Below are 13676 nucleotides of genomic sequence, written 5' to 3'. Positions count from 1 at the left end.
CCCCGGGCTCCCCCCACACAGCTCTGCCCGTGCCCCTCAATCCAGACTCCCACCCCCCTGCTGTCTCTGCTCTGGGCTCCCCACACACAGCTCTGCCAGCGCCCCTCAATCCCTACACCCAGGCCCCTGGTACCAGCCCTGGGCTCCCCACCCCCAGCTCTGCCCACGCCCGTCAGTCCTGACACGCAGCCTCCTGCTGTCCCAGCCCTGGGCTCCCCACCAACATTGTATTTCAAAAATAAGGGACTGTTTTCTTAGCACCCCTGCCCCCTCATATCCTCAAATTAATAATACCAACACTGAGCGGGACTCACCCCCATTCGCCAGGGGTATTTCCTGCAGCGCTCAGCAACTCCTCTTCTTGTACAGATGAAAAAATAAGGACCCTTGTAATACAGGACTGTTCAGTGGGCAACCCTGCCTCTAGCCCCAGCTCTGCCGGCCCCCCTCACTCCCAACCCCCCACATTCCAGTCTGGGTCTCCCGCAGAGGGGACAATCAGGCAGCAGGGCGAGGCCCCCACCCTCCCCTTTGTTTGTGACCCAGCCAGGATCTCAGCTCTGCCCGGGGAGGTGAAGGTCAGCATGTTAACCCTTGGGAGCCCAGCTGCAATAGCCACCACTGCAGAAGGCAGAGGCCGGGGGCGGGGGGGGGGGGGGAGCAGCTGACCCAGTGGCGCTTCCTCCCAAGCTTCCCACCCTGGGCTGAGCCCATTGACACCAGCGCCTAGAGGTGCAGAGCGCCCCCCCCCCCCCCGGCAGCGCCCAGCCCAGCTGCAAACCTGCCAAGCACCCAGCAAAGGTGCAGACCCGCTGCCCAGCCCCCGCCCAGCAGCCAGCTAGCCGCAAACCCACTGGACCCCCCAAGCACCCATGCCCCAGCACCCAGCCCCGCCCCAAACCTGCCAGACCTTCTCCCAGCACCCAGCCCAGGTGCAGACCCACCAGGCCCCCACGGCCAGAGCAGGGGAAGATGCTTTGGCCAAATGGATGCTGCGGGGGGGGGGGGGGGAAGCCCAATCCTGTCCCTCCTCATGGAGAAGCCTGGCTGTTCGCAGGCCCGCCCCAGGCCAGCCCACCTGGGCCAGCCTCAGGGGACTGAGCCAGGGGATACAGAGCCTTCCCCTCCCAGGGCCAGCGGAACGGCAGACCCGGGGGGGAGGTGACTTGGGGGCCCAGGCAACAGCTGCCTGTCTACCCCCAGAGCCCTGCTCCCCACTATCCCTGGGCTGAGGCTTCAGTCGAAGCCCTGAGTGATCCTCAGAGCACCCCCTCAGGAAGCGCGGCCTGCACTGTCCAAGGGGGAGAGGGACAGCTCAGTGGTTTGAGCATTGACCTGCTAAACCCAGGGTTGTGAGCTCAATCCTTGAGGGGGCTGTTTAGCGATCTGGGGCAAAAATTGGGGATTGGTCCTGCTCTGAGCGGGGGGTGGGACTAAATGACATCCTGAGGTCCCTTCCAACCCTGATATTCTAGGATTCTATGAAGCTGCCCCATGTCCAAGGCCGGCGAGCCAGCACCCCTCCCAGCACGGAGCCCCCCCTGTGCCTTGGCCCGGCCCCATCAATACCCTGCATGGCTGGGGACAATCAATGTCTCTGCGCTCCCTGCCTGTGGGGCGTAGTCCCTCCCCGCACCTACCCCCAAGCCTGGGCCACACTTCAAAGACTACCTTCAATCTGGAGGTATGCAGGGGTTTGCCCCACTGGAACAGAGACATGCTCTCAGTCCAGCCCCCGGGCTGCTCCGGCGGCCAGTGCCCATGGGCGTGATCCCTGTGCCACATGATGCCACCGGGGTGGGGAGATTCCTCCTGACCCCTGGCTGCAGAGTGGTTGCTGCCCTGAAGCCTGGGGTTCGATCCCTGTTGTGTCACTGCACGGCCCTTTTAAAGCACCCTTGCCTATGAGTGAAGTGGCGCGAGCTTCCCCCTCCCCCATTTCCTCCCCCAGGGCAGCCTGACTCACCCTCCTGTGGAGGAAGGTGTCTCGGCCATGCAGCTCCCAGCTTGGCCAGAGGGGGTCGCTCAGGAGCTCTCCCTCTTGCCATGGATCTTGTCTACATTCGGCAGACACCAGCTATCGGCCCAGTGGGGGTGGGGGGCTCTCATACACCCCCACACTCGCCTTGCTGCCTTGCTGTCCATGTCAGGGCAGCCCACAGCCCCCCACAGGGGGCTTCACCTCAGGGGGCGTTTGGAGGGGACCCGCCCAGCCCAGCCCCAGGGAGCTCGGCGATTCATTGCAGCCCTGGGACGAGTCTAGGAGCAACTGCAGCATGGGAGATCCCTGGGCCCGGGAGCCTAGAGCCCAAGCTAGCGGGGCTCCAGCGAGACAGCGGGGGGCCGCACTGGCAGACATCTCTGGACTTGGGGTTGGGGGCTGAGCAGAGGCAGGGCATCCTGAGGCCGGGGAGCCAGCAGTGAGGGAGGGAGGGAAGGAGGTGGGTGGACAAGGCAGGGCAGGAGCCCCATTGCTAAGAGTGCACGAAGCACCGCACGAGGGGCAGCCTGTCCCCCCGCCCCCCGGGGGGGGGGATGACCAATGGGGAGCTGGGAAGAGCCAGGCTCAGGGGCCTTTCCTCTGCACGCCACCCAAGGGCGTCCCCAGCCCAGGGGTGCTAGCAGGCAGGTGGCATGGAGAGCACCCCAGCGTGGGACACGGCTGCAGCACAGCTCCCCGGTCTCCTCCCCTCATCCCACAGGGCTGAGCTCACCGCTCAGCCAGGGAAGAGCCCCGGGGGGGGGGGGCTGTAACAAGCTGGTGAGGCGCATCCTGCCTGCACATGTGTGTCACGGCACTGGCATGCCAGACAGCCATGACTTACACGTGTGCTATGCCAGCTCTGACCTGACAGGCAGAGCATGGGGACGGACACATCGCCTGCCCGGCTGCCAGCAGGGTCTGCGGGGGCTACTATCGAACACCAAGTGAACATGCTGCAGCCCGGCAGAGCAAACGTCCCCTGCACCCAGCTCCTCCTGGGGGCAGAGGGTAGCTCGGCCCCTGTGGCCCATTCAGCTGAGCCCCTCTACCGACGGTGCCCATGAGGGGTCCCTGCAACGGGGGGCCCAGATGTCCCATCCCACAGCTAGCTCCTACCCACGCGGAACTTGCTCCCACGGCCAACCCAGAAGAGCATCGGCAGAGGGCCAGCTCCTCCCCAGACACCCACCTGCCTGCCTGCCACCACTGGGAACAGAGATTCATTCACTAGCCAGAGGCAGCCGCAGGCTGGGCACTCTCCAGCCCCCGCATAGCCCCGGCCCCATGCCCCAGACACCACCTCGCACCATCCGCCTCACATGTCCTGTCCCACACCGGTATCTTGTGCACAGCCCACCCCCTGCCTGCCACGCTTCAACCCCCACTACTCATCACACAGCAAACGGGGGAGCACCAGGATAAGATTTGTCTGTTATACTCCCGCCCTGGTCACTATAAACCCTCTGGGTGTCACTCACTTGAGTGGGGGGGGGGGAAGCTGCTCTCCTGGCACACTGGGCAATGCCAGCAACCCAGCCTGGTCAGTTTCAGGCTCCATTCACATCCCAGGCAGTGGGGGACATTTAAAATCCCCAGCAACTTCCAAGTGGTTGCGGGCAGAGGATCCCCTCGGACGGGTGGCAGGGAGCTCGTGGGCAGAGGGCTTGGGGCAGCCTGCACGTGGGGGCTGGCGCATCGCCACTCACCTCCTGCATCTCGCCAGCCAGGGCTGGAGTCCCAGGGCTCCGTGGCACAGCCGGCCGGCGTTTGTTTACAGTCTGCCACTCTCGGGTGGCTGGTCACATGGCAGTGAGCTCAGCAGCTGCAGCAGGCCGTTCATTCCCGGGGCAGGGCCAGGCAGAGTTTCAGGGACACTCCCCAGGGAGCCAGCTCTGCCACGAGCCCTGCTGGTTGGGTCACCTCTGGCAAGTGACACCCACAAGGCACTGGCGAGTCACGGAGCCGGGAGTCAAAGGGACACTGACCTGCGATGACTCCACCACCCGGTCCCAGCACACGGGGGCAAGAGGGAGCCATGCAGAAGGAGCCCCAGTTGCCCACAGTGACACGGGGCCAATCCCACGCCCACCTTAACATCCCCTGGAATGGGCCCTCTGCCTGCGAGCTCCCGGCCACCCGTCCGAGGGGACCCCCTACAAGGGAGCTGTGCCGGCCTGGGAGGGCACTGCTGACCTGCTCCCATGACACAGCAAGGGTAGGCGGCACTGCCCTGGCTCCGGCAGCCCCCCATACCCGCCCCTTGGAGGTGCTCCATGGATCCACCCTGCCCCCTCACCCTCCCCAGATCCCAGATGCCACAGGCCCCACAACATGCCAACATCCCATCGTGGCACCCAGCGCCCCACTGCTGGGAGGGAACGGGCACCTGGGTGAAGAGCCGCTGGCTTACAGAAGCTGGGTCCCCGCAGCCCCCCGCACTGAGGGGTGCCCCTCCCCGTGGGCCATGCTGATCTCGGTGGCTTGGGGGACTCCCCATGGCACAGCAAAGGCACATGCAGACAGTCCCCCCCCCACCCCAGAGTCCCCCCCACGGCCCATATGGCACACAGGCCCCAAGGCACTATCTGCCCCACAGCACGAGGGGAGCTATCCCCCCACCCACTGCCGCTGAGCCCCAGCAGAGCTCCCGTGTCTGTCAGAGGCCCATCCCCCGCGCTGCCGGTGGGCTGCCCTGCCTCGTACAGCTCCCCGGGCCCATGGGGAGGGGACCGACCCGGCCATTTGCCAGGTCCCACACACAGGAAACTACAACAGCCGACAGACAAGTACCCGCTGCTCCCAGGGTGCTAGTGTGGGTAACCACCCCCCAGCTGGGCCCTGGGCAGCCCCGGCCCCCAGGGATGCTGCCCCCCGCCCAGAACAGTAGGGGCCATTAACGTGTCACCGGAGCAATGATTAATGACCGCACTGCTGCTCCCAAGGGGTGCCGGAAGAGCCAGGGCAGTGCAGCCCCCCGGGGAGAGCCCTGCACGGAGGGTACGAACCCCAAGGAGGGGGGGGGGAGCAGGCGCCAGGCCATGCAGGTACCAGGGAGAGGGGCTCTAAAGGGGTTAGACGGAGCCCTGAGCTCTGCGCTGTGGAAAGTGGGCGGGCGGACAGGGCACGGCCATGACCCGTCTGCACTGCGCAGCACTCTAGGATCTGCCCCGGCGCCCCATTCCCAGCGAGTCCCAGTGCTGCGGCTCAGCAGCCCTGGCTACGCCCACCCGGGAGCTATGGCACATGCAAGCCCACGGCCCCGCGCCCCGGCCCGAGTGTGGGGCGAGCCGCCAGCGGGCGACGGGGAAGAGGGGAGAATGCCCGGCACCGTGTCTATGCCCCTTCCTCTCAGAGCAGCCAGCTTGGTGGGTCGGAGCCTTGGCCCCAGCTCTGGCACAGCACTAGGGGATGCTGTGGGGCAAGCAGTGCGGAGCAGGGGGAAGTCTGGGCACGCCAGGCAGCAGCTGGCAGACTGGGGAGGCTGCATTCGGCGCACAGCAGAAGGGATGCAATGCAAGGCGCGACACAGACTCTCGGAAGAGGCTGGAGGACGCGCCACCGCTCCTGCCAGCCAGGGCGACAGAGGAACCTGTTCGCCGAGGGGAGGGCTGCAGCCCACCCTGTGCCCCCATCCACACCCAGGACAAGCCAGCCCTAAGCCGCCTGCCTCCCTCAAATCCCTTCCATATGCTGAGCTGTATGTGGCAAGGGCCCAGGGGCTGGCTGGCAGGTCCGGTGCCCCTCCCTTTGCCTGCAGAGGGACCGGGAGACGGGTTTCAGGGCACAGGCAATCTTCACAGCAGATTAGTCTGGGGGGATCCACATGGGGGGGGGGGAGAGAACGGGACATGTCCTGGCCCCCCATCCTCCCTACAGCCCGCAGGCCGATGCCGCGTGGGACCCCGTGCCTGACACAGAGCAGCCCAGATCTCAGATGTGGCTGCCCAGCCACTACCCAATGCCCCCTCTGCTCCCCACCGGAGCCAGCAGGGAACGCTAACCCCGAGCTGTGCCCTGGCTGGCTCCAGTGGCCGGGAACAGGTGGGGTGCCTTGCAGCTGCAGGGGTGGCCGGCTGTATCCCAGCTGAGTCCCTGACCACCCTTCTCCTTGCTGGTGGCCACTGCAGAGCGGCCAAGGGCTGGGTGGGCCCTGAAGACTGGCCCCCTTATGTGGCATAGGGTCCCTCCATGGCGGGGCTGGGTGAGGGAAGTTTGCCCTGCCATTGTCCCTGTCCTGTGCACCATCAATCCAGCCCCAGCCCCCAATAATGGGGAGGGAGCATGCATGAAACTGTACTGCTCAACTGTGTGTCACAGGCCCCGTATTGCAAGTGGTGATTCTCCCTTTGTTTGCACAGCAGGGGCCTGTGTTTCTGGAGCAGGAGGCAGGTTTCCGGGCAGCGCAGTGGCAGCCACGAAGCTGTCCTGACTTCTGGGCCTCAAGTGCAGCAAAGCCTCTGAACCATCACACCGCTCCCAGGAGAGGACACTGGCTGGATGATTTTCTGTGGCTACAGAGAGTCATTGCAGCCCAGCACCCAGCCTCACCCACCCAGCCACAGCCCCATCTATGTCTGAGCTTTGGGTTTGCTGGTTGGGAAATACCCTGATGGGCAACAGTTCCTGTGGCAAACGCTGGGGCCAGGATGCTGTCAATGGGCTCAAGGGCGGGGGGAAGACTTTAAATCAGTTGTTCCCACCCCCTTACTAATCCCAGGTGGTTTGTTCACCCTGCCTCCGCACAGCAGCGGGATCAGCGCCTGGGCTCCTGGAGCCTAAGCCGGGGGGGTTCCAGGAAGGGATTCACTGTTTTAAGGAACAGCCCAACCCTCCCCGCACCCCAAGTGCGCCACCCCGCAGCAGCGCCAGAAGCCAGGCCGTGGCTCAAGGAGGCAGCCGGTCTGAGAGGCGGAAGGGCAGCCAAGGCGGGAGCGAGTGGGGTACGTAGATCCGGTTCTAGGGCTCTTTCCCAGTCCAAAGTGCCTTGAAAACCTGTGTACGTACAGGAGGTCGTCTCCACCACAAGGGTGAAACGCAGCAACTGCCTAACAGCTGCAGAAACCATGGACAGAACAGGAAGGAAAAGACACTAACGAATCAGGAGCAGTCTAGGGCTCCAGGGCCAGCCCTGTGCCACCCAGCATGGCTGCCCGGGACTCCACGGCAGCAACAGGGACAGAGCTCAGACCCTCCTGCTCCAAAAACCCAGGCCTAAGGAGACTCTCCATTAACTGTAAGCAGTATGGGGGCTCTGACCCACAGCGGGGCCATTCTAATTCCACCCTGTAGTAGGCAGCGCAAGGTGTCAGCCATTCACTAGGATGCTGGAGCTGCAGAGGAAGTTACACAAGCAGCCAATAACTTCAGGGGCTGGCACCTGGCCAGCGCGCTGGGCTCGCGAATGCGCCCTTGCAAAAAGCGGCAGCTTTCACCACAGTCAGTCGCAGCCAGCTTTAAATCTCAGCCAAAAGATGGACCCTCCAATAGCATGGTACCCCCCACATCGCATGGGGGCCAGCCCCTCCTGAGAGTGCCCCCTACTGAGTCCCCAGTACCCTGAGAGCGCCCCCACCCCCCACTGCCTGCAGCACAGAACTCTGGAACTGCTTGAGAGCGCCCCCTACTGAGCCCCCAGCACTGAATGAGAGCCCCCCCAGGGAGCCTCCCCACTACCTACAGCATAGAGCCCCCTGCCACTGTCTGAGAGCACCCCCTAGCATTACACTGGGCATGGGGGTGGCACTGCCTGAGAGCCCCCCACCGCCCGCAGGACAATGCCCCCCCCCGCCACCACCTGAGAACGCCCCCTACTGAGCCCCCCCACTCCCTGCAGCAGAGTATCCCCGGCACCACATGTGAGCACCCCCTGGTGAGCCCCAGCCCCCCTGCTGCCTGCAGCACGGTGCCCCTTGCCACCGCCTAAGAGTGCCCCCTATTCAGACATTCCTCCCCCCCCCCGTCTGTCTGCAGCACAGCATCTCCTGGCATCAATCTGGGCATGGGGGTCAGCACTGCAGAAAGCCCCTCCCTACTCAGCCCCCAGGCCCCATTCCCCGGAGCACAGCACCCCCCGGCATCACACTGGGCATGGGGGCCGATACCGACTGCCAGAGGAGCGTGTCCTGCTCCACTCCTGGCCATCCAGCATCCCTGGCACCACCCTAAGGAGAGTGGGCCCCCAAGGAAACTCCCTCACAACACCCTGAGCAGCTGGGTTGCCCTCAGTCATGGGAGATATACCCACATATGAACCAGGCTCCCGAGCCCAGCCCTGACCCCAGCCCGCAGCGCTACGGACGGAGCAGGACAAGCCGACTGGCAGGCAGGGATGCGGCGTGAGTCACAAATGCCGCATCAGGAGAGCCCAGGTGGGGGCAGCTGGGAGCCAGCCCAGAGCCTGAAAACAGGCAATTCCCTCCGGTCCAGAGCTGGGTACAGCACCACCCTGGCACAGAGCTGGCTTCAGCTGGGCACCTTTCTGCTTGGCCACAGGAGAGCGCACTTCACTCAGTTTGTGATACCGTCCCAGGCACCCGACACCAACCCGCCGACGATCGGTGGAGGGTGTGGGCAGGGGCTGGGGGGCCTTGGCAGAGGTGGAGGGGAACCAAACCCCCAGCCCAGAAAACAGGAGCGCTGCACTTCCTTCACCCACCTGAGCAGCTAGCCTGGCCCAATCACACCCTGCTAGGCCCAGGACCTGCTGAGAAACAGGCAGCAGAGAACCCCAGCCCTGCAGGGACCCCCAGCCCAGAACCTGTTCTCAGTTACACCAAACCCCTCCATATCCACACCAGTGTCTGGTCCTGTGGGCCTGGCAAGATCGCTCCCAGCCGGCACTGGTGCTGCCGGCCCGTGAGTGGGGACAGGCCTCTGGTGAGCACGGGAAGGCTGGCAGTGCAGTGCAGCGGAGGGCCCTACCTGAGGCTCGGGCGCTGCTCCGTCTGGGCCTTGCGGTCCTGCCCCAGGGGACTCGTCAGAGGGCAGGGGGGCTCCAGCAGCGTTGGGGGGATATTCCGGGGGGCCGGGAGGGCGTCCGTTTTGGCCTCCCACAGAGTCTTGAGTTGTACAGAGGACTGAGGGGGGCTGAGTCCTAAAGCGCCGATAATCCTGGCCCATCCGCCTCCAGGGCGCGAGATCCCAGGGGGGGTCCCAGCACGATCCAGAGGGTGGCGCCCTGCGACTTGCCAGCGCGTCCGTCCAGGGCCGGGGCCTGGCTGTGGCAGCCCATGGGCTCAGTCTGGAAGAGAGAAAAGAGGTCCCAGTCTCAGGGCACATCTCCTCCAGCCGGGCACAGCATCACGCTCTGCAGGGAGGGTGCTGCCACCCGGAGCCACCAGGGTGCAGAGCGAAGTCACTGCCTGGCCGGGATGACTCCATGCCAAAGCCCCCACCCCCCTCCAGGCACCAACCCCAGAGGGAAACCAGCCCCGCAGGGGAAGTGCCACCCTCCCATTTGAGAGGGGACCAGGGACTGGGCTCGAACCCAGCACCTGCTCACTGGCTCTGGTGGAGACAGGCAGGCAGGCTCCTTGCAGCTGGCCCCCGGCGTGCCCAGGTGCCAATGCAAACAGGGAGGCCGGACATGCCATTCTCTGGGACAGGGAGGGGGGATCCCAGAGTCAGGGACCCTTCCAGCTCTGCCCAGGGCAGAACATACAGACGGGGTTGCTAGAGCACAGCTCCCCATGGCACCGGGGCAGAGCCAGGCCACGGGACCCTAGTGGGGAGGAATCAGGATCCCTCTTTGAGCGGCCCCCAAGATGGATGCTGTTGTTCCCCCCACTGCCCCCAGAGCCCTGCTCTGCCTGGCCAGTCGGCAGCCCTGGCACGCAGCCCCTCTGGGATGGAGTGCAGCCCCATGCACACCACAGGGGAGGAAGGGAGCACTGGCCCCCACCCCTGGGACGCGGCCTGCCCCAGCTGTACCCCTACCTTGGCAGCCCAGCCCAGCCTCTAGCAATCTCCCTGCAGTGCGCGCAGCTGGCAATGGCCGAGGCTCTCCACCCGCCTTTGAGCAGCCAGCTGGGCCCCAGCCCACGGGGGCACCGTTGGAGCGGGGGGAGCCTGGCTGTAAGGCCGGAGGCTGCAGCCAAGGCCATGGCTCAGCTGCCGTCCACAAATGGCCCCGTGCCCTCCCCCATCAGCTCCCAGGGCCTGGGAGTCAATGAGCTCATTGTCCGGGGGGTGGAGGGGGGGCAGAGCTGCGCTCTGGCATTTGCCCCTGACTGAGTGGGTGCTCACCCCCCTCCCCCCACATCAGGGGCTCTCACGCAACCCCTCTCTGACTCAGGGCCCTGGCTGGATCAGCTGGGACGTCCTGTCCCTGCTCCCAGTCCTGGGGGAGCCAGCGTGTGAGGAACACGGAGCCGTGTCTCAGCCACCCCCGCCCAAGCCAGCGCTCAGGGACCCTGCCAGGGCGCAGCCAACCCACATCGGGGGCCTTGAGAACAGGGAGAGGAGGGGACCAGCCTGTTCCTGGCAGTAAAGGGCCAAGAGGTCTGGTTAGAGGGAAGAGATGGTCTGCTCCCCACACCCAGCTCTGCCGGTGTCCCCCACTCCCAACCCACAGCCCCACCACTATCCCAGCCCTGAGCTCCCCTGCTGCTCTGTCGGTGCCCCCCACTCCTAACCCGCAGCCCCCTGCTAGCCCAGCCCTGGGCTCCCTCCCAAACTCTGCCGGGGCCCCCCACTCCTGACCCGCAGCCCCCTGCTAGCCCAGCCCTGGGCTCCCTCCCAAACTCTGCCGGGGCCCCCCACTCCTGACCCGCAGCCCCCTGCTAGCCCAGCCCTGGGCTCCCCACACCCAGCTCTGCCAGGGCCCCCCGCTCCTGACACACACGGTACAGGATGAACCAGAACCCTCCATGAGCTCCTCAGTCCTAGGCAGACTCAGCATCTCCCCCCTCACCCCCCACGCTCTAATGTAGCTGCACCAATTACTGCAGCTGCTAATTAATAGGCCCATTTCCTCCCCTGCTGCTGGCTCCTTTGGACCGTGTCCAGAAGAGGTGAGAATCCCACTCGGCAGCCAGCACCAGCCACCGCGCCAAGCTGTTCACTCCGGCCCCGGAGCTGTGCTCGCAGCACAGATGCTGGGACTGCGGCATGACAGTCCCCAGCCGGGCGAGGGAGATCTGCCCCCGGGAGGCTGCACGGGGGCCAGCGGGACCCCGTGGCCAGACAGGAGCAGCCTCTCCCAGGAGCAACACCGGAGGCTGCGGCTGACCCAGCAGTGGCAGGGGGGGTCTCTGGGCCCGACACTCACATTCACCAAGAGCTTCTCACGCCACAAAACTCCCCTTGGCCCAAGCCCTCCCCCCCGTCACACAGAGGCCCCGGGGCCTGAGCTGGATACGGACAGGGCCCCGCAGCGCCACTGATGGGCTGAGCCCCACAGCGCCCCCAGGAGGTGGGGATGTCTCGCCCCCACTCACCACGTGCGAGCCGGTGCACAGGTCAGACAGTCAGCACAGCGTACAGCACCTGGCACCATGCGGCTGCTGCACGGCTCAGCCCAGGTCCCACAGGGTGGAGCAGGGAACACCCCAGTCCCCTCCCCACCGGGCCTCCTTCCTTCCCTCTCCCAGGGCAGGATCAACCCAAGGTTTCTGACTGGTACCAGCTGGGATCCAAATGCCTCTGGGTGCATTTACACAGGGGTGGCCCCTGGCTATTCACCCATCCCCCAGGCAGGAGGCCCCACCCACAGGAGCCTGAGAGGGGCCAGAGGAAAGGAAATGAAGCTGCAGAGGGTGGAGATGAAAGGCCCCAGCTCAGTGCACATCTGCTCAGCAATTAAGGCTCTTAAAGGGACAGTGTAACCCTAGGCAGTCAGGACCATGGGCCCACTGTTGGTGGTTCCGGGCTGGATGCACACAGGGCCTTGGAAGGGGCCGGGGATCATGTGGGCCAGGGCACTGTCACGTGCTGTTCAGGGCATCCAGACAGAGAGCCCTAGGGATATGGCTGCTGGGGGACAAGCCCCAATGGTGACACAAGAGCCTCAAACCCACCATCCAACTGCCCCCCCATGCAGCACACATGGACACTGGGGGTACCAGCAACATCACATGTAAGCCAGGGCCTTGGGCGCTAAGCCACAGGTCTCCGTCCCAGGGCACAAGCTGCAGGGCAGGGTATGTATCCTCACCCCCGACCCTGCCGCTAGAAGGCAGTTGCCACCCACACCACCCACTGTCTTGGAGACACAGGTGGCTGCAGGGGGGCAGAGGGGACCGGACAGATAAGGCTTGCCTTGGAGTGGGCCAGGAGTGCACAGCCAGGTGCCAGACGAATGCAGCACCCCCGGAGGGGACCCTGACCATGCTTCATGGCACTGCCCCCCATCTCACCATGCCCCAAGTGCCCTTACCCCAGTTCCACTCACTTCCCTTCCCAGCAGTTCCAGCTGCAGCCCAGCCCAGGAGAGCCATGTACTCTGGGCCTGCCAAGCAGCAGAGAATCCCAGAGCCCCCTCCAGTACCCCAGGCTGGTGGGGGACCCCGAGGGCAGAAGGCTGGTTCGGCGGGCACAGCCTCACCCTGGCAGGTATCTGTTCCCCAGCAGCTCTAATCTGCCCATTCCCACCAGCCACAGCGGGAGCGTCAGGGTGTTCAGGGCAGAGCCTTGCATCCGGCTCTCCCACGGCCAGCCCAAGGCCAGGGCCCATTCAGCAGGAAGCCAGAAGATCCCTCCAGCCTTCTCCCACCCAGTCCCCGCAGCCATGGCTTCCGCTATCACGTCAGCAGCCACCCAAATGACCCTGGAACATGCCAGGAAGGGGGTTGTGGTGTCTCAGCTCGGTGGGTATGGAGAGGGCTGGGGGGGTGGCTCCCCCTGCCCCCCAACAAGCCAGGCAGTGCAGGGGCTCCCGTGGGCACCCACAGGGCTATGCCCAAGGGAGGGGAGTGGAAGTTGCTACACCCCCTGGCCCCGGCAGCACTGGGGAGCAACCCAGCCCACGCAGCACCCTGCAGCCCAAGGCCAGGCTGGGGGAGCCATGAGCGAGTGACCAGCACAGACTCCACCCACCAAACCCCCCAGCTCCCCTCTCCGCCCACCCAGGGGAGTTCAGACCTGCTCCTGCACCAGCCGACCTGCCCAACGGCTCCGCAGCACCAACAGCCCACGTCCCCGGCTTCCTGCCCACGCCGCAGCTGCATGGCGCTCAGCCACCTCGCACTGGAGGGGGAGTGCACCTGGCGGCCCGGTGGGGGGAGGGGGAGGGATGTGCCACACCTGGAAATGGGGGAGCAGGGGGGTTCTAAGGGATGATCACAGCCCCCGGCGTCTGTTCTCTCACCATCCCTGGACGTGCTGGAGAGGGAAAAGCCCCGCTAGGTCCCATCTACAGCATTCCCTCTCCCCCCCCACCCCATGGTACTGCCTGAGCCCCTCCACTGCTCCAACTACGCGTGTTCCCCACCTGGCTGGAGCCTGCGGCTCCACTGACACTGGGAGACGGTGCCCGTGTAGCATCCCCACTACTGTACAGCTGGCAACCGGCCCCTAGAGCGCCTGCGGCCTGGGCACTGACCGGCCTCTCCCCCACCGAGCACAGGGAGGGGCAGGGACCTGCTCAGGGTCACAGAGAGCCCAAGTCTGGCCTTCACCCCAGTCAGCCATGCCCACTGGGGGACGCGCACTCCCCTCCTAGACGAGGCGGGACAGTGGGCCCAGGCAGAGACCC

General features: G+C 65.3%; 1 protein-coding gene across 8 annotated transcripts in view; it reads right to left on the bottom strand.

Moving 5' to 3' along the window:
- TNK2 (tyrosine kinase non receptor 2) overlaps nt 1–13676 on the bottom strand; it is a 75275-nt gene that overhangs the window by 47119 nt on the left and 14480 nt on the right. For 7 of the 8 annotated variants that reach the window (XM_073359088.2, XM_073359080.2, XM_073359081.2 and 4 more), the window contains exon 2: nt 8906–9224. In XM_073359088.2, coding sequence (XP_073215189.1) covers nt 8906–9103 — 198 coding nt within the window. In that variant the 5' untranslated portion in view covers nt 9104–9224. Of the gene's footprint in view, nt 1–3690; nt 3709–8905; nt 9225–13676 lie in introns of those variants that run through there. The other variant, XM_073359087.1, reaches the window with a different exon arrangement.

The sequence above is a fragment of the Lepidochelys kempii genome, chromosome 9, assembly GCF_965140285.1.
Source record: "Lepidochelys kempii isolate rLepKem1 chromosome 9, rLepKem1.hap1, whole genome shotgun sequence".
In the NCBI taxonomy this organism is placed as follows: Eukaryota; Metazoa; Chordata; order Testudines; family Cheloniidae; genus Lepidochelys; species Lepidochelys kempii.
The sequence above is the reverse complement of the archived record's forward strand: the minus strand, read 5'-3'. Positions and strand labels throughout refer to the sequence as shown.